The sequence below is a fragment of the Cupressus sempervirens genome, chromosome 6 (genome assembly GCF_028749045.1).
Source record: "Cupressus sempervirens isolate cs-2001-9-10 chromosome 6, ASM2874904v1, whole genome shotgun sequence".
NCBI lineage: Eukaryota > Viridiplantae > Streptophyta > Pinopsida > Cupressales > Cupressaceae > Cupressus > Cupressus sempervirens.
The window spans coordinates 174,023,417-174,050,505 of record NC_143123.1 but is presented as its reverse complement, the minus strand read 5'-3'; the positions used below and the strand labels follow the sequence as shown (position 1 = coordinate 174,050,505).

Here is a 27,089-nt window from a genome sequence, read left to right as displayed (position 1 = left end):
GATCAATGTTAATTAAATAATGAATCAACTCAGAGAAAAACAAAAGTAAGTAGAAAATGTTTTGTGTTGTTAACTACATTTTGTGGTGACAAAATGCAGGACAATAGCTGGCTCTGTCTGGGGAATGTTACACTTTTGTTGTTGGAAACAAAGAGTGACATAGAATCTAGTTCTCTAAGTGCCTTTATCCATTTCATTGGGTAATAGAGTTAGGTGACTCAAAAAACAAAAAACCCAATGACTCAAAAACAATAAACTATGTACAACAAGTACTTATTTGATTATCATTGGATGCAATATTTCAGATGTTGTCCACTGTAAGGTAGTGGCATTGGGGTTCCATCACGATATGCAAGCCGTAAACTGTTTTTGCTTGCAATATGATGAATTGTGATAGGTCCTCACTAAAGAGAATCGAACTTTTCATGCATTCCTTTTGGTTCTCGCCTCTTGTCCCAGAGTAGAACAAGATCACCAATTTGGAATTCTCATACTTGGCCTTTTTATCAAAAAGAACTTTGACTTGTTGGTCGGGAGCAACAAGTGTATCAATCACCTCGTTTCTTTGTTCCTCCAATTGTTGAAGGAACATAATTCTCTTATCTAGAGCATCTGAATAAGTCTCATCTTTGATGGCTTGTATCAACTTAAGAGCGAGAACCTCTAAAGTTATTGGAATCTTAAGATTGATCCCATATAGCTACTGAAAAGGGGTCATTCCAATTGCCCTGTTTGGAGTAATTCTGTCAACCCACAAAGCATTGAACAACGCCTTGTGCCAAGTTCTTTGATTTGGTTCAATTAACTTGCTCATGAGAGTCACTATATTTTGCTTGACCATTACCTTTTGGATAATAATTAGATGCATGTGCTAGAGTTATCTCATGATTGTAACAAAACTTAGTCACTTCCTTGGAAGAGCAAGCAATTGCACTATTTGCAACAATTTTGTTTGGAACGCTAAACCATAAAATGATGTTTTGTTTCAAGAAGTCACAAATTATTTCTGACATAGAACCCTTCATAGGAATGGCTTCTACCCACTTGGTAAAGAAGTCCGTTGCTGCTAAGATGTGAGTGTGACCCTTGCTTGAAGGTGGATTGATGTTACCAATGAAATCAATTCCCCACTGCTGAAAAAATTCTTCAATCATTGCCGGCTTCAATGGCAAAGCAACAAGCTTTTTTTTACCTACGAATTGTTGACACAATTCACTTTTTCTTATCCACTGATATGCATCTTGAAAAAGTGTGGGTTAATAGTATTGTGCTCTCAGTTTTTTTTTGTGTTGTGACAGGTGTTGAGAAATGTCCGCCATAGGCTTGATTATGGAAAGAATCTAGAATCCGCACTTGTTGGCTTTTGTCCACACATTAGGGAAAAGTTCCATCCATTGCACGCTTGTAGAGACCATTCTCCCATAGGATGAAACGAGAAGCTTTCAACTTTAGGGTCCTCCGTTCTTTGTATGTCAAATGCGAGGGACATTCTTAATAACTAAGATAATATGCCATATCAAAACACCAATCATCTATAGTACTAACAAAGAGAACGGTATGAAGAAAAGAGGAATTCTAATCTTGCACTTGCATAAGTTCATTTTCAGCCATAAGTTGGCAGAGTCCTTTGCCACGAACTAGCTTGGTTGTGTAAAGTTTCTGCAAATTCTGCTATAAATTAGACTGAGATAATACCTTTATATTGCTTGCTGAAGATGATCTTCTATGATTCAGACTTGTATGAAGTGTTACCAATAGTATAAATACTATTCTGAAAATGTTTTATGTCTTTAATAATTCGGATAGGGTAGAATTGCTAAAGGAGCAAACCATATATAATTCATGTGTCCTTTATCCAAAAACATACCCTATATAAATATTACAAGCAAAGGGCATGTCCTTAGAAGGGACATGTTCCTATCTAGGTCGGCCTTGAATTGTTTCTTCTAATCGGCGTCCAAGGAGGAATAGAATTTGTTAGCGATTAAACTAACTAAGATTAGTCAAGTGTATTCTCAAATAACATTACCCCAAAGGACACACCAATCATACTTGAAGAAGGGACAATTATATATAAGCCTTTATTAGTAAGGCATTTCATACATATTTAGATTTGTGCGATCTGTACAATCAGATTAGTATGAGATCAAAGTTACAGGATTAACATGTTGGTCGTAACTCCATATCATATTCTTGAATCTTGGCAATCCAATTTCCTCTTTTTGTGCCAAACTCTTGTTGCGTCAAAATGCTCTTGACAATAGTATTTGAACTAGAGCAATGATATGAGAGTTCAATATCTAGAACCTAAAACGCTTCATTGCTTTAACAACATAAGCATGTTTCTCCATTTGATTGTATTTCAACTCATGAGCCTTTAAAGGACAACTCATAAATGAAATAGGTGATTCAATGCCTTCATCATTTTTCTGCATCAAGATAGCAAACAAAGTATGCTCATAAGCATAACTATACATGGCAAAGCTTTTTGTGTAATTTGGACACTACCACAGGTGCATGTGCTATTGCATCTTTGATTTTTGCAAATGCTGTCCTTCCTTCATGATTCTAGTGGAAAGCATGTTTTCCTTTCATAATATCAACAATATGACGAGTCTTTTCAATGAAGTCTGATACAAATCTGCTCAAGAAACTCACCTTTCCAAAGAAAGAATGAATTGCAGATTTGTTTGATGGTAAAGATAAGCTTTAAATTGCCTGCACTATGTCTAGATCGATTTTAATGCCTTCCTTGGACATGATGTGTCCCAATAGCTTGCCTTCCGTTAGACCAAAAACTGATTTCTTGGTAATCAGTGATACACCATGCTGTCTGCATCTCTTCATGACTTGTTGGAGATGAAGGAAATGATCTTGACGTGTGTTGGAGAAAATAGTCAAATCACCCAAGTAAACAACGATGCTTTCTTTGATGAGACTATTTAAGGCAAGATCAATTGCTCATTGAAAAGTTGCTCCAAAATTGATAAGACGGAAAAGCATTTGTCGATATGCTAATGTACCCAATGGGGTGGTAAGTGTTGTCTTATAGTGATCATCCTCACAAACTTCAATTTGATTGTAGCCTGAGAAACCATCTAGCATAGATAACATTTCTGAACCAGTTATAGCTTGTAACACTTGATCCATGACTGGCAATGGATGGTTATCTTTGAGAGACGTTTGATTGAGATTGCGGAAATCCACACATGTGAATTTCTCCATTCTTTTTTACTGACAGGAACTATGTTAGCTACGCATGATGAATGATGAATAGGAAAGATAATACCTGCTTCGAACATCTTTTCAATTTCAGCTAGAATGGTACCTGAAATCTTTGGATTATACTACTTCTGCTTTTGGCAAAAAGGAACTATGACAAATTTTTGAGGAATATTATGCTGGACTTCCTTAGGACGAAAATAGTTCAGATCCTCATAAGAATAAGCCAAAACATCCTTGTATTCACGAAACAAAGTGATGAACTTTTTATTTTCTTTATGAGTACACTAGTTACCAATATTAACCAATTTAGGATTGTCTTCAGTCCTAATGTTGTATTTTTCATATTGTCCTGAGGAACTAGTCCTTGTCTTTTGTTGCTCTTTGACATACCTATTATGCTTGTCACATATCTTCTCCAAGGAGATGAGACCTTTAGGAATCTTATTTCCTTTCAATTGAATTACTTCTTGACCAATATCATAATTTTCATCATAGATGATTTCATTCAGCACATTTTTGCTTCCTTCAAGTGCATATCATCAAATCATTGTTTTCTCGAAAATTGATAATTTGAGTATCATTGTCATGTCCCCTTTTCAAATAATTAAAAAATAATAATCTTTGCTAAGACAGGCAGGCCCAAGAAAGTGAAGTTTCGGAAAAAGGGAGTTAATCTTTGGAAACCGTTGGACTAATAAATGATAATTATTATTAAAATATGTTTCATTAACCTCTCTTGGACGTGAGTTACAGTTATGCCCTTTTTAAAGAGGTTTGGAGGCATTTTGGGGGGATTCCAGACTTGATTTTCGCTCATTCTTTGTTATTCTTCAGAGGCTGCCAAACCTGTGGAGAAGGAGACCCAAGAACGGGAGTTGCAGGTTTCCAGGGAGACCCAAGAACGGGAGTTTGCAGGTTTCCAGGAAGGCTAAGGACGGGAGTTTGAAGCCATTCCATGTGCATGCTCATACAGAGTTTGCCTTTGTGCTGAACAGTGCAGATTTGTGAGTTTCCGGGTGTATTTTTGTAAGAGTTTGGTGTTTCCGGTTGAGTATTTCATATCAGTTTTGGTTGCTGCTGTATTTTATACTTTAAGCTGTTAAAATAGAGCTGAATATATATATTGGGACGTGATTAAACTTCTGAGATAGATTATTAGTGTTCTTGTGGTGTTTCCGAGCATATTTTGTGCTATTTCGGGAGCCCGATGAGCATAGTTTTGGTCCTACATTTTCGAGCTGTTGTGTAAAGGCTATACGGATCTGGAAATATCAATTTGTAGGCTGTTATGCTGCTGAAAGTTCTGTAAAAATTTCCATTTTCAGATTCATTAATAATTTGTGAAGTTGTGAAGCTTTTAGCACTATTTTCAACATACCCGATTTGGGGTTTCTTAAGGAATTTGGTGGATCTTTGTGATAGCAGTTGTTTGATTTTAAAGATCTGATTAGAGGTTGGAAATATCATGAAAAATCAGAAAAGGGACATTTCAGTGGTATCAGAGCCATGATCTTGCCAGCCTGAGGGTTTGTAGAAGTTGCAGGTCAGTTTTGACAACTACCCAGATATTGCATTTCAGTTTTGAGAACTACCCAAATCTTGCATGTCATAATTTATGATTGCATGTTGCTTCTAATCAGCTGCATGTAAAAATTTATGGTTGCATGCTACTTCTAATCATTTTCATGTTAGTTCTTGGTGAATTTGGTGGTTGTAGAAGTTTGCATGTCAGTTTTGACAACTACCCAGATCTTGCATGTCATAATTTGGTGGTTGCATGTTGCTTCTAATCAGTTGCATGTCCAAATCTATGGTTGCATGCTACTTCTAATCATTTGCATGTTAGTTCTTGGTGCTTGAAGAAGTTATATCCTATTGGGGTTACACTCTACTTTATCCAGAATGGACAGGTATAGTACAGAGTCTCAGAGGGAACGATCTTGGACAATTGATAGCCAGAGTCAAAATAGTAGAAAGGATGGTTATTTAGACATTCGAGATAAACTTATGAAAATAAGCCATGACATGTCTAAACAGTTGGTTGAGCACCACCGTATAAATGACATGTTATCTGACCCAGCTAAGGTGGATAAGTTGACTGGATTTCTATTTGGCAGATTTTCTCACAGGACAGATGACACAATTCCCAAGAACTTGCATGAGGAGTTTGAGAAACTAGCTGATAGCCAGGTAGTGGTCTCAGATTCTACTTTGCCACAGGAGGTGGTGGGAAAGGATATTACACAGATTGATAGTAACAGTCAACTTGATACTCAAATTGAGACAATTGTTTACAGGTTGTCAAAGGGTGATGCCACAGGTATTCAGGATGGTATAGTTACAACAGGCAGTGACTACAGTGTAGTGGGTTCAGATGATGATTATGAGGATGTTGTTGTGCAGGATGGTGAGATACCTAGTAGAGATGAGCAGACATTGAGCATTCATGAATTTGCTGAGAAAGAGTACCAAGCGCAGTTAGATGCTTCATCACATGAGGTTGAGGCAGGTAGTACTTCACATGATTTATCCCGCCAGCTGAAGGTGAGTGAAGATAGTATTGTGACTTCATTACCTTATCATGACAGGTATGTGGAGTTAGTTGGTATTGGTCATATTACTCAGGTGAGGAGTTTGCTTGAGTTACCAGTTGATTCTAGTTTACGGATATGGACACGAGATTGTTATATTGGTGTTTGGGATTCAGTTGACTGGAGATCTTTAACACTTTTTGGTCGCAGTGTTTGTTTGGGTGCTATCATGGATTTGATTAGCAGATTACACGGTGTTGTCTTTTCTTGTGCCAGTATCTTGTCTGATGTTGGTATTAGTTTTTATACACCGGTGTTGGGCTTTGTTCATATATCCAGTCGACCATACTTGCTGGAATGTGTTGATGATCTTTCATATTTGGCAGTGTGTACAGATGAGTCCCAGGATCATATTGGCATCGATGACATCCAGGAGGATGTAGTGGGCAATTTTGAAGACTTAGTTTCTTTGGGTACAGAGGAGTTGGACAGCAGTGCTACAAATTTTGATACTCTGTATGTTGATATGAGCTTTAGAGTTGATTCACAGGACATGGATGGTAATACTCTAGAGACTAGTAACTTTGAGGATACTCCTTTAGACAGTGCATCAAAGGAGGTTTGTAGGAGACAGTCAAGCCAATGCCATCATGTGTCTAATCAGTTGAGAGTTAGTGACCGAGACATTGCTATCACTTGCCAACATTTTGATGCTGCTCGTCAATTATTAGCAGTTTATGGATGGGGTTCTCCTACTAGTGATGAGCAGGAAGGAAGTTATCTTTCCTTGACAGAGATCCACTCTTTATGGGAGGCTATTCAGATTTTGAGACAGAATTATATGCAGTTGGTAGCTGATAGAGATTATCTTATGGAGTGGGGTAGTACAACATATGATGCATTGTTGGCCAAGGAAGATGAGGTGAGTGAGCTTACTGAGCAGCTTGAGGTGACTTTTGAGATTCTTGAGAGTACACAGTTGGCTTTCAAGGAGTCACAGTTTCATTTGGCTAAGGTGACCATGGAGTTAGAGCGACTACAGTCTTTATCTGATTCTATACAGTCACAAGCTATGGTGTTTGGTGATTCGAGGATGTCCATGACTGAGATTGTCAGAGACAATGGAGATGGGGATGCATCCATCCTTGATACTAACATTGGCATATCAGGTTCATTCCCACTAGAGTCAGGTTTAGTTGAGTTGGGTATTGTAGCAGATTATTGTATGCCTGACAGGGTGGTGGCCTCTAGTACTGAAGGCACAGAGACTAGAGATGTATCAAAGGTCATGTGTGATGTTGGTGAGTCGACAGTTGGCATGGTTCCTGATAGTAATACTACTCCCTTGGTGATATCTTTGGAGGTAGTAGTCAGTTCCAACATGGTTGATGATCAATTGCAGTTAGTTTCATCTGGATTACAGTCTGAGCCACTGACTGAGATTGGCGCATTCTATCGGCATTACACTGTGAGGTACGCTCATCAATTTACCTTTGATGACCATGTTGATGAGATTATGATACAGAGATGTACTTTGGTTCCTAGTGCTTATCATCAATTATGGAATAGTTTGATGCCTCGAGATGAGAGTTGTGATGGGCACGACATGGCGACAGGTTTTGTAGTTGATAGCTTGATAATACATGACTTAGAGCAGGAGTTTTGGAGTGATGCTTCAGCAAGTGTTGTTATTGATTCTACTCCTTTGGCTATGACATCTCCTGACTTAGCTAGTGATCAGTCACAGTGGGTTGTATCACTTGTTCATGGTGAGTTGTTGACTGAGGTTGGTTTTTTTAATCAACATTATATTGCAAGGTATGTACATCAGTTAACAATTGATCCTTATGCTGAGGAGTTGATGGCAGGAAAATTTGGTTTGGGTTCCATTTCTTGTTGTTTATCTTGTGATGGCTTTTCACCATCAGGGGTGCATGGGAGTTATGGTTATGAGACAGTGGCCAATGATCTACAGAGTTGTGTTGACTGCAGGAGTTGTATAGTGTGTGGATTCTCCATACTTGGTATAGTTTCATTTGAGAGCATTCACCATTGTTGCAGAGTTGGATTGTACATTCCATATAGGCCAGTGGAATGCATTGATGGTATTTACTATGTTGGTAGTCCACTTTACTTGTGTTTTGATATTCTAAGAGTTTGTGTCTCATGGGTTTTTGACTGTGGTAATGGTGATTTTGGAGTTTGGTTGAGCTATAATTGCCAGTTTGATTATGGATTCCTCTTGGTCATATTGCAGAGGATCTTGCAGGAGTCTGTGTTAATTGGTAGTAGTATAGTTCATGACTACATTTGGGATCCAGGAGGATTGATTGGTTTATTGTTCAGCCATTGCTTGAGGACAAGCAATGTTTGGGAGGGGAGGACTTGTCATGTCCCCTTTTCAAATAATTAAAAAATAATAATCTTTGCTAAGACAGGCAGGCCCAAGAAAGTGAAGTTTCGGAAAAAGGGAGTTAATCTTTGGAAACCGTTGGACTAATAAATGATAATTATTATTAAAATATGTTTCATTAACCTCTCTTGGACGTGAGTTACAGTTATGCCCTTTTTAAAGAGGTTTGGAGGCATTTTGGGGGGATTCCAGACTTGATTTTCGCTCATTCTTTGTTATTCTTCAGAGGCTGCCAAACCTGTGGAGAAGGAGACCCAAGAACGGGAGTTGCAGGTTTCCAGGGAGACCCAAGAACGGGAGTTTGCAGGTTTCCAGGAAGGCTAAGGACGGGAGTTTGAAGCCATTCCATGTGCATGCTCATACAGAGTTTGCCTTTGTGCTGAACAGTGCAGATTTGTGAGTTTCCGGGTGTATTTTTGTAAGAGTTTGGTGTTTCCGGTTGAGTATTTCATATCAGTTTTGGTTGCTGCTGTATTTTATACTTTAAGCTGTTAAAATAGAGCTGAATATATATATTGGGACGTGATTAAACTTCTGAGATAGATTATTAGTGTTCTTGTGGTGTTTCCGAGCATATTTTGTGCTATTTCGGGAGCCCGATGAGCATAGTTTTGGTCCTACATTTTCGAGCTGTTGTGTAAAGGCTATACGGATCTGGAAATATCAATTTGTAGGCTGTTATGCTGCTGAAAGTTCTGTAAAAATTTCCATTTTCAGATTCATTAATAATTTGTGAAGTTGTGAAGCTTTTAGCACTATTTTCAACATACCCGATTTGGGGTTTCTTAAGGAATTTGGTGGATCTTTGTGATAGCAGTTGTTTGATTTTAAAGATCTGATTAGAGGTTGGAAATATCATGAAAAATCAGAAAAGGGACATTTCAATCATCATTGAACACTTGCCATTATTCACAATTATTTGGGGTACTTTTTCGATAAATCATTTGTATTTCATATATGCCATCTTCAAAATCTTGATGGGGAAGTAACAGAGCTCCATCATTAACCTCTCTAAGGATCACTGAGATATTGAATGCATTAAATAACATGAAGTCCCATACTAAATCACAGTAATGTCTAAGTCAGTCTTTTCTGGCTTGATATTGACTTTTGACTTGACAAACCACCAACTCAGCATCTCCTTTAACATTCAAGTTCCTAATTCCTTTGGCTTGCACAATGTTCAATCCCAATATCAAGGCCTCATATTCAGCCTTGTTATTAGTATTATGAAATTGCAACTTATAGGAAATAGGGGAAAATTCTCCTTCAAGAGAAATCATCACAATTCTCGCTCCTGATCCTATAGAAGCACAACTTCCTTCGAATTCCATGATTCAAACATCATTAGAACTGCTAGAACTTGCTTCACAGTCCATGAGAACAATCTTTCCTTCAAGAAAATTGGTAGAATCTATATTTGAAACATTTTCCTCTTTGTTAAGAAAATCCATAGGATCATCCTTAGGAACAATTTCTCCTTCAACCGTGACTAGTAGTTGATTTGGAATGGTATTCTCTTTTAGATCTTTAGTAGCATCGCCAAATCATTCAGTATCTGAAAGCAGGGAGGAACTTTTAGAGCTTGTCCAGTTCTTTACAAATTTTGTTACTTCGTCTGCATGTAGGTCATAATTGTTAAATATAGTGGATCTCTGATAGATAAACAATTACAAAAGAATGCTTGCAAATAAGTTCTAATTTGAATTATGCATAATATAAGTACTTATCTCTAACTGTGAGTTGCAGCAAAATATTTGATTGTCTTCCTCCTTCAGCAATAGTCAGAGCACTGGATTGCTGTATAACAAAAGAGATGGTGATGATAACAATAATATTTCACAATACTAATGTTTTCCTGCAGGTACTCGAATGCCATATATTGATGCTTTCCTTGTGGCAATTTGTAAGTGTATATAAGTAGTGTAAAGACATGACTCCAAAGAGTCATATCTCTATGTGGCCCAAGAGCCACGTAGAGACATGCCTATTTTGGAGGCATGTTAGTTACGATAACTGCCAAACTAAATAAGCCACCGCTCGATAATAAATCAAGGGCCCGATAATGATCAACACTTGATATAGAAACAAGGCACGAGGGTATGAAACCCCATACAAGCAAGATACTGAAGTCGCTGATAATATGAAGCCCGACCATTATAAAGTTGGTCAATAATATGCTCTCTTCACTGTGAATAATTTTGATGCATAACAGAGGTGTAAGTATACGTATATGTATGCATATATCAATATGTATATATGTACATATGCTTATATCTCTGTGGTGCATAGCAAACAGTGGTAACATAAGAGATTCATGTTTTGCTTCTTCTAATGCTAAACATTAACAATAATTACCCATTCTAGCTGATTCAAAAAAAATCTGAGTGTGGGTCATTAGATTTGACTACCACCTACTTTGTTTCTCTCATACGATGCAACTTTTGCATGACACCTTTGACAAGTATATATCCATATTGATTTCACCATCTACGTTCTTATCAAAAATTACGACCAAGTAACATATCGTAAGAAGCAGGTACATTTGCAACGCAAACGATCATCTTGATCTTCTTGTCCGAGAAGGACGCAAAGGAAAATTGAGCATCTTTGATTTTCCCTTTTATTGGTACTTGCTTATGTTCCATAGAGTAGCAATTACCAAAGGAATTTGTCAAAGTTAATCCCAAAGCATTGGCAACCTTAGTTGGCATGATTTTGTCAGAGGCACCAAAATCTATGACTGCTTAGCTTGATTCAATTGATCAATAGGGAAAGATAGAAATGTTCAATTTTCCCTCGAATCGAGGATGGAATAGTAACTAGGTTATTGGGCATGTTTTTCGATTCAGGGGCAATCAAATGAGGTTGAGGAGGCTGTGATTCTTTGACAAATTTGGTAAGCCTATCCAGCTGATCTGGATATGCTTATAGGTATTCTACCTCAGAAATTTGGATTTTTGTCTTCTTAGCATGATTTATTATATCAAAAGCTTGGAAAGAACTAGCTATGGAAGAATTGAAACTTTCAGCCTGGGGTTTAACATTAGCATTAGGCACATTGGACTTTGAAATGCTAGTGAAGAAGTAGGAAGATCAACACTTAATTTTTGGCTGGTTCAATAGGTAGGTTAGGCAGAGCTGTTCCCCTCTTTGCAATGGTAACATGCATTTGAGGAGCATCCATTTTCTTTACAGCCTCATCTTGTTGTTAAGCCAACTTTGTTCTCCTCTTTGCAATGGTAACATGCATTTGAGGAGTATCCATTTTCTTTACAACCTCATCTTGTTGTTGAGCCAACTTTGTTTGCAAATGCAACATGACCACGTAGGCTTGCACAAAATCAATCTCATGTTCTTCATCATCATATTGGACTTACCTAATAGTAGAGTTGCCAACTGCTTGGTTATCTTCATGATAGAGAGCAACGTTATCCTCGGGAGAATAGTCTTCTTGATTTTCATTAGTAAGATCAGCTTCATAGTAACCAATGGCGACTTTGTTGGGGATACAAACAGTTGTTAGTACTTTATCCAATCCAAACTATGAGGAGAAATGATGCTTCCTCATGAAGGCATAATCTCGGTCCTTCAAGCAAACTTGGGTTTCTAGGACAAGCAAGAAGACATTGTTGGGCAGTTGAATACCTTGGTTTGGAGGGCGAGAAGAAATGCAAAAGATTACAAAAGGGTTAGCTTGTTCTTTGAAAGAGAAGAAGCCATAGCTGAAAATTGGGAAAGTTTCCTCCAGTGGCGAAGTCGTGCTTAGCAGAAGTAAAGCACCTGAAAATTGGTTTTCCTGAAAAGTAGTATAGAAGAAGAGATTTGTTCAACGTGGAGTCCAAATACTCTAGGAGTGCTAAGGAGCGTAGACAAAAAAACGTAGTCTTTGAAGAGCTCAGAAGAGCTAATTTCCTGCTTTTGGAACCTATTTGGCGAGGCTCTAGGTAGTAGATAGGGATAGAAGCTGTCCTTGAGGACATTTGAAAAGTGAATTCATCAACAAAGGATCCTGCTTGTTGGAACCGAAGCAAGATTGATTCGCCCCCGAAAGTTTGAAATATCACAAGTTCAATGTGCCAAGCTTTAACCCTATACGACACCGTTGCACCATAGAGGATCAATTTATGACTTGTTCCTTTTAACCTTTCGAGAGCAATGACAATACCATCAGGAAATTCTATTGGTATCCTACACTTGGCTACAAACAATGATTTGCCGCGGGCATTGAGATAAAACGTCCCCAAGTTCAGTAGAGATGGAAAAGTGTTGACTGAAGAACATATCACTTCCTTTTCCGCAACATGCAGCATGGTGGCATCCCAACACGAATATGTAGTCCTAAGAATGTTCATGGAGACTGGTAGATAATGCGGCAGATTGGTTCCGACGCTTGCTGACGGGATGCATCACAACTTGGGCAGACATGAAGCAACTGTTCGAGACAAGATTCAAAAGTGCGGAGGATGAACATTTGTTGTCGACCCAACTCACACATATCAAGGAACTGACCATCTCAATGTGGGAATTCTCAGCAATGTTTAATAAGATGATTAACCAAATTCCAGTAGTCAATAGGTTGATCCCGAATAATCAAAAGACCTTTTTCCTCGAATCCATGCCACCTGATATTAGTTTCTAAGGAGAGCTCGTGAGGCTGATTTGGTGGCAGCTCATAATACATTGATAGAGCTTGAAGACGATCTGATTTCAGCTGAAAAATGGAAGAAAGAGCCGTAGATTGGAGTATTTAGTGGTGATAATGTAACTAATTTGGAGGCTATGTTGCAGAAGTTCTCATAGAGATGATCGCATTGAAGAGGCAAATCTCGAAGGCAGGACCTTCTTTTCAGCAACCATATCATGATATCCCAAGATAGAACCACGAGCAAAAGGTGTTGCAGTTGCCCTTGGTACAAAAAAGGCTGGTTTTTGAAGTATCGCCCGAAAGAGGGAATATGTTTGTTTTACCTTACCATTGACCATGATGGAGAGACGTGTCCTGAGATGACAAGGTACATGTAGATGAGCACTACAAATGAGCTAGCCAGGGAAATTCCCAAACATAGAGACAATTTAGTTGTTGATGGTGACTTTGGAAACTTTTACTTGTAGTACGAATCGGATTTAGAAAATGGTTGAGATTTCTTCGCCACTCTAGATAGGACATCCGTGGCCATGCTCACAAAAAGCCAAAAAGGCAAAACTCTAACTACCTCTACACCATCCTGGGACAATGCACCTACGGGTAGTTCTACTCAAGCAGCTAGCTCGAACGCTTAACCATCCAATGCTGCAAATAGATAATGGCTCAAGTTCCTTTGTTATAGTTCAGTCTTGTCAGGACACTCGGATCTTGATATCCCCATTGGACTACTTAAAGTCAAACCCTGCAGACCTCTGGAAGTTAGTAGAATATTGCAAAGGAGGTAGTGATAGCGAGGCTAATGTTTGTTCAAGTTCTTTGCCTAAGGAAGGGTCGTCTCTAGTAGAATTCTTCCAAGAAAACGAGTCCAGTGTTTTAGCTACCTCGCCAGGCAAAAACTTGACCCAAATTATGTGTCATTGTTCATCAATGGGCACAAATTAAGCAATTGTATAATTAAGTGAGGAACTTCGGATAACATCATGCCAACGATTGTGGTTTGTGCTCTTGGGTTTCCCCCAACCAAGAATTTCGGCCGATGTTACTCAATGGACGCGAAGCAAGTCCTGTTGGTTGACCAGATTAAAGATGCGCAGGTTGCTCTAGCGACCCATCTCGCCAAAAGATTAAAGCTCACCATTTTAGCAACAGATATCCCAACCAACTACGACATGTTGCTAACTTGAAGCTTTTGCAAGGAAATGGATAGCGAAATTAAGTTGGATTGGTCCCATGTGATAATTCCAGTTGAGAACAAGAAGATCAAGCTGGAGTCAGAAGAAAAGGCAAAGTACACCGTGATGAAATCCGATGATCCCAAAGTCCAGAATTTGTATCAGGAGTTGGAGTTCGGAAATTACATGATTTTTAGTGACATGCCTGTAGTCAAAGAAGAATCAAAACCATTTGATGGTCTACATAAATGGACACTTGAATTTGATGGTAGATGCGCATCGACCAGTTCCAGAGCAGGTGTTGTTTAGATTTCCCCTAAAGGCGAAGCGAATCATTTTTCCTATAAATTGGAGTTTTCGAACACCAATAACATTGCAAAATACAAAGCACTATTGTTAGGCATAACAGTTGTCAAAGAAAAAGGAGTGAAAATTCTAAGGGCTCTTGGAGATGCTAAACTTATACTAAAGCAAGTCAGAAGCCTGTATACAGTCAAGAACCATAGACTTCGAAATTACAAAAATCAAGTATGGAATGAAATTGAAGCATTTGAGTATTTGTCTATGAAAGCCATTCCTAGAGATCAAAATTCAAGGGCGGATTCCCTAACAGTGTGTTAGCCTCTCTGCCGCTCCCACACCTTGATTTCAAAGACCAGAAATACAAGATAGAGGTGCGCTTTTGTCCTAATGTGCTTGACAATTTGGAGTCATGGCAGGTATTTGAAGAAGATCAAAAGATCCAGTTATCCTTGGAAAACACAGAGGGGTTCACTGGGCAATATTTTAAGGGTAGTGAAAGTATGAATTATGAGCTATGCCCAGACAGTAGAAGGGACCTGGAACAGGGCATTGTGCAGTTGAAAGGTAACAAAATACAATCTGTAATATCCCTTTTCGGATATTTTACCAAAAACTGTGATATATATTTGCAGATTTAAATCTGAATAGTAAACCAATATGTGATACAAATTTCAGAACTTTAACTAATTTATAACCAACAAATATGCATACGAGAAAACCCAGAAAAATATGTTTATTTCCTCCAATGTTCAAAGGTACACATTTAAACCAGCAATTAACACAAGTAGTTGCCAAATAACGTTACTGTATTATACATCAGCAATACAATAACATGCAACAATTCAGAATATCCAATTTTATATACAGAAATAACAGTCAGATTGGCAATATAGATAAAACCTATAAGAAGGCTAGGTTTGCATCCAACCTTCAAATGTTTCTTCAATGGTTTGTGTCCTAGAAGAAATAACCAGCAACTGTTTCCAGCTTCCAGATTAATATTTGTCTTCAATATTATAATCTTCATATATATCCTCCCATATGGAGTCCGTTGTACCTTTATGCCTTTTCCCAATGTGATGCTCTCTCTTTTAGGCAATGTGGTATCAAACACCTTTTTTGTCCTTTAGTCACTTAAGTGAACATAGTAACTTTTTAAAATAAAGTGACAAGTTAAATGACTTTAATAGTCACTTAGTCAGGAAACCATATAATCACCAGGCATTAAAATAGCTGACCAAATGAACTCAGATAATCTCATGCAATAGCTCGTTGGAAAGCTCTTGGTGAGACGCTTCCAAACCAACACTGAGGTACTGAAAATATTGTGCTCTGATTACTTACTAAAAATACTAAGCATCTAGACAACTTGCCAAAACTGCTCTGATGGGTCTAGAATTGGAAATGTCTAGGCCAAATATCGAACTGAGCCCCATAAAGAAGCTTTCTGCCCCCCGAACCTAAGTGAAGTGAGCTGGCCACACAAAATTATAATGTCCTAGAAAAAGGGGACATTACACAATCCCACCTTGTGTCTCTCGAGAAGTTGTTTACTAAGCATGATGCTTACATTCAAAAGAAGAGGAATGAGAGATAAAACCACCGGGGAAAACAATGGCTAAACATTGGAGACGAACTCAATCCAAAAGTTGTCCACATTGGAAAATGTTGTACCATAGGGGAAAGGGCAGAGGTGAAAGAGCTACTCAGGATCTATCAGGATGTTTTCGCCTGGGGATATGAAGATTTAAAGAATTTCATGAAAGGGAAGTGCAAGCACAAGATTCCTCTGAAGTCTTATGCAACACCCTTATGCCAGAAGGAGAGGAACTATAATCCCATGGTGGTTGATGCCATTTTCAGGGAAGTAAACAAAATGTTAAAAGGATGAATTATATACCCGATTCACTATTCTACATGGGTCGTGAATATCGTCCCCGTAAGGAAGAAAAACAAAGAATAAGGATTTATGTGGATTTCAAGAATCTTAATCAAGCATCTCTTAAGGACAATTATGCTCTACCCAACATAGATCACCTCTTGCAAATGGTGGTTGGGTAAGAAATGATGTCCACACTGGATAACTTCTCTGGTTATAACCAAATTGAAGTAGAGGAAAGCGACCAATACAAAACCGCTTTCACCACGCTATGGGGAACATTTTGTATAACTGGATGCTGTTTGGTTTAATCAACATAGGTGCCACTTTCCAGTAAGCTATGGACAATACTTTCAATGAGTTGAGGGATTAAATCATTCTCATATACCTAGATGATCTCGTTGTGTTTTCCAAGGAGAGGAAGGATCATTTAAGAGATCTCAGTAAGGTGTTGCAGAGATGTCAGGAAAACGAGATATCCTTGAACACAAAGAAGTCCCTTTTTGTGTTACAAAAGGGAAATTACTTGGGCATATAGTGTCGCAAGAAGGAATCAGAATAGACCCTAAGAGAGTCTGACCCATCAAACAACTAAGTCTTCCTTTTAGCAAAATTGGAGTTAAGTCCTTTGGACAAGTTAACTTCTTGAGTAGGTTTGTACCAAATTTCTCCGAAATCACCAAATCCATTGTAGATATGATGAAAGGGAGTCAGAGCATCAAGTGGAGTGATCCTTATAACCTAGCCTTTGAGAATATCAACCACGCCATTGCCAAAGCCCTTGTTTTAGCACACCTAGATTATACAAAGGAATTTATCATCTATTGTTACGCTTTAGAGCACACTTTGTTGACTATCCTCATGTAGAAGAAGAGAAGGAATACAAGCTCCAATAGCCTTTATGAGCATCCCACTGAAAGACCACGAACTCAAGTACTCGCAGATGGAGAAGCATGCATATGCAGTGGTGCAGGCTCTAGAAAACTTTAGATTCTATATACTTCACTCCCACGTTGTTGTGTATGTACTTGATTGAGCAATAAAGAGCATCCTCATACAACAAGAAGTGGGATGCAATACTCGGGGCACGTGGATAGCAAAGGTCCAAGAGTACGACATCGAGATCAAGCCGACAAAGTTGGTCCTAGAAAATGGACTTTGTAGGGCAACTGTGTAGAACCACGTGGAAGGGGAGGATGAGAATGAGCCTAAAGTCCTAATGTTGAGTCTCCAAGACCCATGGTTTTCAAATATAGCCTATTTCTTGACATATGGAGAATGCCCGAATGGTCTTACCCATAAGATCAATATAATAGTCTATATAGCATCATATCTTGATTGGTGGCAATATGATTGTTCTTTGCTGAATCGACATATAATTTGCTGATGTTGAAGAATTCAGAATTGCTGTCTCACTCGTTGATGTAATATGGGATACTCTTATCTTGTTTGATCGCTTCTCTATTACGCGAGGACTCCAGGTTAATATCTCATATTAATGTTTCCTTAGTCTATAGTACCGCATATCATTCTCACTTAATAGCTCTATGGTGATTGTTACGTGCCAAAGTGTATACATCTTGTCACCTTATATTTGCAAGAATCAACTCTTTCTTGTTGTTTCTTATTTGAGAATAGAATTCATATAATTTCTTGATTGATGTAGAGAATAATAAACTTGACCTTCCCATCTTATCTGTCTCCGGAACACTGTTCATACCTTTTACCAGTGAACATTTATGCTATATTTTTTCTGATTTCTATTCCTTTTAGGTTCTTGTCAAGATGGTAGGAACATGCTTTGATACTGCTTGTGATGTCCCCAATGGGGACTTCAGTTATTTTTCCTTGAAATGACCAACTAGGGGTTTTGATCGTGCTTGGAATGAAAATTCTAACTTAATTTAGTTTGTCACTATTAATAAGTATTAATGTATTTCAGATTCTCTACAAATCTTAAAAATAATTATTTTTTGATTTATGGTTCCATCTCTTTAATATACGTGGTAATCCATGGGGTCGAGCCCTTTGGAACCATTTGATTAATCATAATATATTATTATTTTACTTAATATAATTTATATATTTTAAGTATTACAACTTCATTACATAGTTAATTAAATTATATTGTTTAATAACATTGTTACTATTGTGTTGTAATTTTATTATTTCTTTATATGATTTAATAATAGACTATTGCTTGTATATTATTTGATAGTTTATATTAATCATATATTATATTGCCATCATATTTTATATTCACGATAGATTACAATTAATTTATTTACTTGAATTATTATTTATTTATTTTAATATTTTAATATTATCATTTAGATATTTATGCATTAAGATATGTGAAATTATTATCTTTGTTTATATTTATTATATTTGAAATTTATTAAATGCTTATATTTAAATCTTATTTGGATGTTGGATGGTTTAATTAAGATTTCAAATGAGGAGATATGACAGACTTGGTGGTCAAACCAAGTTTGGTCTTCATTTGATAAGATATGGTGCTTCAAGGAGTGTTAGAGTTCACTTATGTAATCTAGGTTGGTGCCTATTTTGTTAATAAGAGTTATTGTGTACCCTAGTTTTTCTAAGTGAAAGGGGTTTCCACAAAAAAATGGTGTATTGGTTGCTATATTTATGTCTAATGCAGAGTAATGTGAAGACGTGTCCCCTGCTCCCCCTTTTTGCCCCATGTCTCGGAGACAAGGACACACAAGGACTCCCCGTGGACTCTGCCCCCCCGTCCATAGTAGCGCCACTAGATTCAACCACATCAATTGAGGACGGGGGGATGTCCTGGTGTTGACTATTTGCTGATTCGACTATTTATGTTCCTTGTTCGATGCTCCAATTCAATGCAATTTTCAAGTATTTACTCTTTTAGATCTTTATATCCTACATCGTAGTATGTCTTTTCATAACTAGCATTTTAAGTACCATATGTATAGTATATTCAACCCTCCTTGTCCCCTGCCAGTGGCCCCCTGCTGCCCCCAAATTAAGGTGCCTCTGTCCCCCTGTACTGGAAACTTGTCCCCGCATTCCGCCGTCCCCCGTCCCCCGTCCCTAAGGCTGTGTAACTATGCTTTTATGTGGTTTATGCAGTTTTAATGTTTCATAGTTTGCTCTTGCAAGGAAACCTGAGAATGTGTCCTCAAACCTTTTTGACATGTCACCGTTTTTATAACATATCAAGGACAGGGAGACAGGTTGGGGAGGTCCCCTAGCCGTCCTTAAAATCTGGAAACTAGAAAGGAACATCTCAAATCTAACTACAATAATTAGTCTGGAAAACACTGGGCTAGGTACTGTGACAGATCTGAGCAGCAAGCAGCTCAATTTCACAATCACACGGGACTTAGTAATGTATATCAAAAGAAATTTTAGGTCTGCAACACTGGATGTGTCACTGACAGGAGGGGTATACATGTTCGACATGCTACCAAAAACACTTAGAAGTCTGAAATTATGAACAGTAGCCTGGTAATAAATTTTACAAATGGTCGAAATATGGTAATGTGTAAAAAAGTGCTTGCAAGTCTGCAACATTGGACTTTTAATTGATTGGAAGGGTAAACAGGCCCGAAGTCAGAGCAAAAAGCACCTGGAAATATGAGCAGTAATCAATTTCACAAATACACAGAACTTGGTGGTGCATAAAGAAGTGGTTGTAGATCATAATGTTAATAGAATACTTTCAAAATATCCTCCAATCAGACTTGCAAATATGTGCTGGAACAATCAATGTCAAGCCTTGAAACCACTGTGCAAAGTGCAAACTTAATTGCAGATCTGATACTGAACTGTTTGTTTGTCAAACGGCTATAAAATTCATCAAACATTCCCAAAACATCAAGAAACACCTCCCATCATTTCCCATCAGCAACATATGCCACCAGCACCACAAAACAGCAACAAAGAGGCCGACAAATGTAGGGAATCATACCTAGCAGAGGACACGAGGTGTGCAACAGGTACAAGTTTTACTTGGTCCTACTTATCAGGCTGTAAACTATTTATACTCCTTCAAACTCACATGCTAGGGCTGGAAATGAACATCAATGGGAATGGTTACTGTAAACTAATCAATACCATCAATATTGGTGGTCAAACAAGAGCATCAATTTAACATAAACGCTATATTTAAGGTTCTATAATATATATACACGTGCTTTATCCATGTTTTCATATGAATATTTAAAACCTCCTTAGATAATCTTCCCTATATTTTATATAGCTGTCTTCAAAATTGTAAAAATAAATCCCTATATATTCCAAAATTGCCCTATATTTTATGTAGCTGTCCCAAAATTGTAAAAAACAATGGTTTCTTGGAGACTCCTCCCCATTTTGGACCAGGAGACGACCAAAGATAAATTGTCAAGATAACTAAGTAGTGAACCCCTTAAGACTTGAGACATGTCTCATGAAAAAAGACTCGTCAATCATGAAGGAAGATATAAAGGGCATTCACATTGGTCATTCAAAGCACAGTTAAAAATAACTGCGATATATTGCGAGAAAAATTGCCAACCGATATAATCGCCGACGATATTTTGGAAAAATCACAATGCATTTCGGATGAAAAAATCACGGTTTTTACGATTTTTGGGTCCAAAAACCACTGATTAAGTCAACTTGGAAAACAATAAAGTTTTCTAAAAAATGTTTAAGAGTTTTTTCATTTTCCTGTAGGCTGCGACAGCAGACAAAAGGGCTGCGATGGTTGCTGAGGAAAGGTGCGATTACTGAGGACTATTAAGGCACACAGATTCAGACTGCTGAGAAAACATAGAAGAACAGATTTAGACACATGAACTATTTCGAGGATATGCCTCAAAACGCCATCACATGGAGTGCTGATTGTAGGATACACACAATGGTTTTGCTCTTCAATATGTTATAGAAAACATTTTTGAAAATTTAATGTAAATTTGTCTAAGTATGCCAAATTTCGTCCACAATGAATGACTTGGAAGGTGAATGCATAGTAGTCAAATCGCCTCATATACACATCACTATTATGTTTCTGTATAAACATCAACATCACTATATATATTTTTATAGAGCTATAAGTTGTAAATTTATGTAAGTTACAAATTTATGATCGTGAGTTTATAGATAAGTTTATAATATACAAATTTTAATTTATTTGAACTGGTTTTGTAAATTTATAATACTGTATAATACAGATTTATAATACTATATATTAATACTCAAGTAGTATAATATTGTATATTAATAAATACATTATAGAGAGTTATAAATGAGTATAAATTAATAACTGCATATCCAATAAATTATTATACTGTATATTTATTCTTAATGCTAATATGTATGTGCATTGTTTATTAACAGCATTTATAAGTTTATAGTGTTTGTAAATTATAAATTCATTATAGAGAACAAATATATTTATTTATAGTGTTCATAATTATTTATTAATATGTATCTATAAAAATTATATATTTTCAAATGTTCGATAAAAGTGCCTATTTATCGCCCTTTTTTTGCGGTGTTTTTGGCGATTCCAAGTTTTTCAATTTTTTTGAGCTAGCCGAGATGTTGCCAAAACCGAGTTTTTCAACTATGATTCAAAGCATGAGATAGAGAGTTATTTTGAATGTATCCAATTTTGAAACTTCTCAATATAGCATTTGCCTTGCTGGCATAAATCTGTTCCAACTACTTCCAAGAAATTAATTATAAATCAGAGAAGGTACTATAGTTGCAGGATTCAAGGGTTCAGATCCGAAACAGCGTCTTTATCATTGTCGCAAGAATACCTTTATATGTGTGAAATGGCAACCTTCTTGCTATAAGGGATATTGCCAATTCATTATTGGCAATTGCATATACATCTCGGCATATCAGATGTAGCAACCTATTCAAATTGTATAAACTTATTGACATATCAGACATAACACACAATCCGTGGTTCAACAGTTATATAGATATATTAGACAGCATCAAGAAAAGGAAGCTCATTGCACAGTATATATTAATATATCACAAAGAGCCAAACTATACAATGTATATCTGCAGATTACAATATCTGATCTTCAAATACAGAAGTAATCTATATCCAATCCATAGAGTATAATTGGCAGATTGTATATATTATTAAGATAATCTTAAGTATTATTGATACACACACACACTTAATTACCTTGCATATTTCTAATCATCATATTCGAGATAATAGTGATATAGTTTTCAATTTTATACACAAACATTCACAAAAGTATCATAGATAGTGTTAAGTGAGATATTAGGGAAATAAGTCTCTTATGATTGATTTGGCAAGGTAATTGTCCCTCTTTCCAAAGCTAGCTAGAAAGGGGACATTACAGATTCATATGTTGAGACCTTCCAGAAATTTACTTGTCTCTTTATACTTTCATGATAATAATTGCTTCTTTATTTTGAGGTGTCAAGCTGCCCTGTTTCTTGTGTCAAAATTCTTCAGGGTGGTAACTATTGGGAAGTGGCTGTTTAATCTCCTTTCTAAATTTGTTTGGTTGTTGTAATGATGTTTGTTATTTTATTTCAATTGTAATGGTTACAGTCATTAATGATTTGAGGTGTGACTTTACATTTTTACTCAAATTCCTGTAGCCAACAACAAAATCAAATACAAAATTCTTGTTTACAACTACACTCACAGACAAATGCTACAGTAGAACCAAAAAATCCCATGGATCTTGATTGGATGAAGGTAACCACCAAATCTTTATCGAATATAAGATAACATTGAATTTTCTCTTTACAATGATCATGGGAACAAAGCAAACTAATCTCTATTCTCTAGCTGGTGCTGGAACACGCATGGATATCAATAACCAATTTAATAATACTAAAAGAGAACAATATTTTAATATATGTAATTGTTGAGATTTATGCTTTATCCCCATTAACTGGGGTTTAGAATTGTTGACATGGCTAGGATTTTTCTTAAAGTTGTCAGTCAGGGATGTTGTCGTGGCATCAGTCAGCTATTTCCACAATGTTCTCTCATATAATTCAGTCAGAAATACTCGGTTTGACATTGAGAAAGTAGCTTGCTTATATTTGATAATTTTTCCGTGAATGTTAGAGAATATGTCTGTAATAGATCATGTCATGAGCATGATGGGGGTATGAATAATGTTGCAAAGTAATGTTATTATTTATATTTATAATTTTATTGCATTTTATTGGGCTTTATGTCTCACATGGCCACGATCTTGAATACGTCCTCGATGGTTTCCTAAGTCATAGGATACGTCAAATTTCATCCATGAAGTTCGAATTTCAGCGAATTTTTACCCTTTCCAAACTTTATCCGCATTTTATGATATTTAATATAACATTGTTACTTATAATAATATTATTTTATTTTAAAATATTATTGGGCTATTTAGTTTAATTATTTAGCAATGTCAGACTATTTTGACAATTTTGTGACATTTTACTTATATTTAAAAATAAATAAATTTATATAACTTAAATTTAATGTCGATTTTTTTCCGAATTTTTACCCTTGTCGAATTTCATCTGAATTTTATGATCAACGAACTTGAATTCGAATTCAAACCTTGTGACTTAGGCGGTTTCTATAGTATGTTTGGGCCCAGCCAATGCCACAGCATCTATCTGTTAATTGGAATTTGAGGTTCACTGTTAAGGATACAGGCTTGCTGAAAATGTTTAAACCATGGAATATTTAATACAATGTTTAAAGTGTACTACATGCCTATGTTTCATAAGTAAGTTATCCGTTGCATTTCTGTTATCTTTCATGTAGCTCATATGTCCAGGGGTTATAATTTGGGGTTGGGCTAGATATGCACGGTGCAAATATATTTACACTTATTAGGATTGCATTTTGCATAGATTTATAATGGTTGTAATGCTTCTTAGATTTTGATCAAAAATTCCTGAGCTATACTCTGTAGGTAAGTAGCAATATGTATCAGCCTGATCAACATAGACTATTGCCATTCTTATAAATCTATCTAGGAGCGTCAAAGAAATTTGTCCGATTTTGGGGAGTAGAAGGATTTGTTTTAAGCTAGATTATTTTGAATGTAATGTGTGGCAGTCACCTCAGCATTCAGTCAACAGGCTCGTGTAAAATTTATTTGCTCTATAATTCATTGAGTAACCTCTACTCTCACGATGTTTATACTATTTTTCTGATTTTGAATCTATTCCATATCCTGTTGTAATCTGCTACCTGTTTTGGAATAAAGCTTCCCATTATTTAGATAATCTTCACATCTGACAAATGGGATATGCTATCAAATAGTACTGGTTTTGCAAGACTGCTGAAAGATATTAGACTTTGAGGTTCTTTATTTTATTAGTGTAGAGGCCTGACTGCTTTCATTTAAAACAATACTGAAGAGATATACAGTACTGTAACAGTTGTTAAACTTACACTATACAGGTTTTTCTTTCCATTTGAGATGGCATCACTATGAAGATAATCCAGGTGAAGATGGGGAACTCATGTATCAGGTGGTCTCATTAGGAACATTGCACAAGATAGTACCAGACTGGATGAAGGAAGAAATTGTCTTCACTATAGCCCAAGTGGATGTGTTCTTTAACAGATTGTTGCAGGTAGCTAATGGGCATGACTTTCGTGTAGCTATGATGAGGTCACTCTGATCTTTTAATTACATTTATGACTATTTATTCAACATATTTATTCAGCTGGATAGATCTGTGATTATTTTTGATCCCCTATAATCTGTAACTGTTATGAGTGAAGGAAGAATTTCTGAGATTCCATTTGGTTGTAGCAGTCCTGTTAACAGATCAGCAGCTGAGATATGTACATGGTATAGTTTTCTTGTATATATCTACCTTTGTGCTCTTGCCGCGTAGAAAAGCATATCGCTTTGATTTTTCTACAACAGTTTCTTCTTCATTTAAATTTGTGTCCATATGCAATTAATTTTACAAATTTGTTAACTTATTTTTTTTGACAATGAACAATTTTAGAACATGTCCTTTTGTGTGCCTGTTTGTTGAATATTACTGCATCTGTATTTCCTGTATACTGACAGTCCACTTTCTACTGTTTTATTTGTTCTTTCTTCATTTATGCTTTATGTTGCTCACCAAATTCCTCAAATAGTTGGGATATCTTTTCATACTTGTTAAAATGTGTACATTAGTTCCTTTCTTACAGGCTTTCTTGCAGCATGTAGGTTAGAGTATTTCCATGATAATAACCAGCTATACAAGAATCTTGAAATACAGTCTCAATACCTTAGATTATCATATTTGATTCTGCTAAGGTAAAATTGAAGTCTTTATTTAGTGTTCCGATGAAAACAATAAAACAAAACAATGTAGTCTGGTATGATGCTTCTATTAAATCCGTATTTTGTGTGATGTCAACTGTCTTTGGAAATAGACCACTAGGGATGGTTAAACTTCTAGTAACTTGAGAGCTTCCTCTTCTGGTTTTACTGTGTAATTCAATCGTTCATATCAAAATAGTCTGTATGGGACAATGTTTTGAGAATACCATGAATAACTTATCCAAGGTTACTTCCTTCTTAAAATAAGAAAATAGTAGCTGATATGATTGTTTCTTGTGCCAGCACCAAGGAATGTCACAACATAATTTTCTTTGTCGTTTCGCTAGATATGGGTTCTTTAGGGGTCAACTTCCTTGAAGAAAATAAATTACTAGGGAGGGAAACCAAAATAATGTCCAAGGACACTACCTAACAAACACTGACATTGACAATGATAATCTGTAGATCAAATGGCAGGAAATATCACAAAATATGCCACCACATATCATAGGTTGCCATTCAACACAAAGTTTGCAAATCTACAGGTCTAACTAATTGGGTTGACAATCCTAGTGGTCCTTTGCTGACAGGTTTCATTGTTGGCACTCTACAATCTTAAGAATCTGCATTGATAGCATTTCATTCCCGTACCCTGGAGCAGCATAAACAAGAAAGCAATATTAAATATCTATATTGTAGATAACAAAAGTAAAGAGGAAACGGTGAGAGGGAAATCCCTTGCCTGTGTGTGCACGCATTTTGGCACTGCGGTGGCTTCCATTCCCATGGATACGTAGTTGTTATGTGCTGGATCTGGCCCTACAGAGAAGTTTGGTGCATTTGCTGTGGTGGATAGGCTCTCTTCTGGGGGTTTTGAGTGCGTTACGGGTGCCCTTGTTTCATTGGGTGATGCTGATCGTTCAATCCCATTGGGGCAGTGGGAAGGGCTTCGGGCCTTTTGTTTCTGGGTGCAATTTTTCTCAGAAAGAGGGAAGTCAGAATGGGTCCCCACTCTCTCATTCAGTTGCAGACAAAGTGCTTTTGCGGGAGGTTGTGGCTTGAAAGGAGGTTGCTGTGGGAGGTTTGTGGGGTAAGAATGGGTGTAATGGTGGGGGTTTTGGGGCTGTTACTAAGCTTGCAGTTTCCAAACCCTTCCCTACCCGTACCCCTATTTCAATCAGTTTGGACAAAGATACAGTTTTAGAGATTGGGCAACGCACTGCAGCCCTTGAGGTGGATGTAGTTATCTGTTGATTTAGGGGTTTTTTGCCCTCTCTAAAAGAGCTCCACTCTTGGATCTCTAAGCATTGGAATCCTTCTATCACTAATTCTATACAAATCTTTCCTTTGATAAGAGGTTTTTTGGTTGCCAGATTTGATAATGCAAATGATAGGAGAACCATTCTATGTGATCATTTCTTCACATGGGAAAACCGTTTCCCTTTGATGATGAAACCTTGGCATAAGGACTGCAACCCTGGCACTGAATCTTTTTGCAAAATGCCTATCTAGGTACGGGTTCCTAGCCTTTCTCTTCATCTATGCAACAATTTTGTGCTTGAGGAAGTTGGTGAGGCTTTAGGTGATTTCTTAATGGTGGATTCAGA

General features: G+C 36.9%; 1 protein-coding gene across 1 annotated transcript in view; it reads left to right on the top strand.

Annotated features, from left to right (window-relative positions):
• The window catches only part of LOC149551812 (uncharacterized), a 126,869-nt gene extending 101,780 nt beyond the window's left edge, over window positions 1-25,089 (top strand). The window contains exon 9 of the mRNA XM_089787317.1: window positions 24,618-25,089. Coding sequence (XP_089643443.1) covers window positions 24,618-24,841 — 224 coding nt within the window. The 3' untranslated portion in view covers window positions 24,842-25,089. The remainder of the gene's footprint in view (window positions 1-24,617) is intronic.
• The last annotated feature ends 2,000 nt before the right edge of the window (window positions 25,090-27,089 follow it).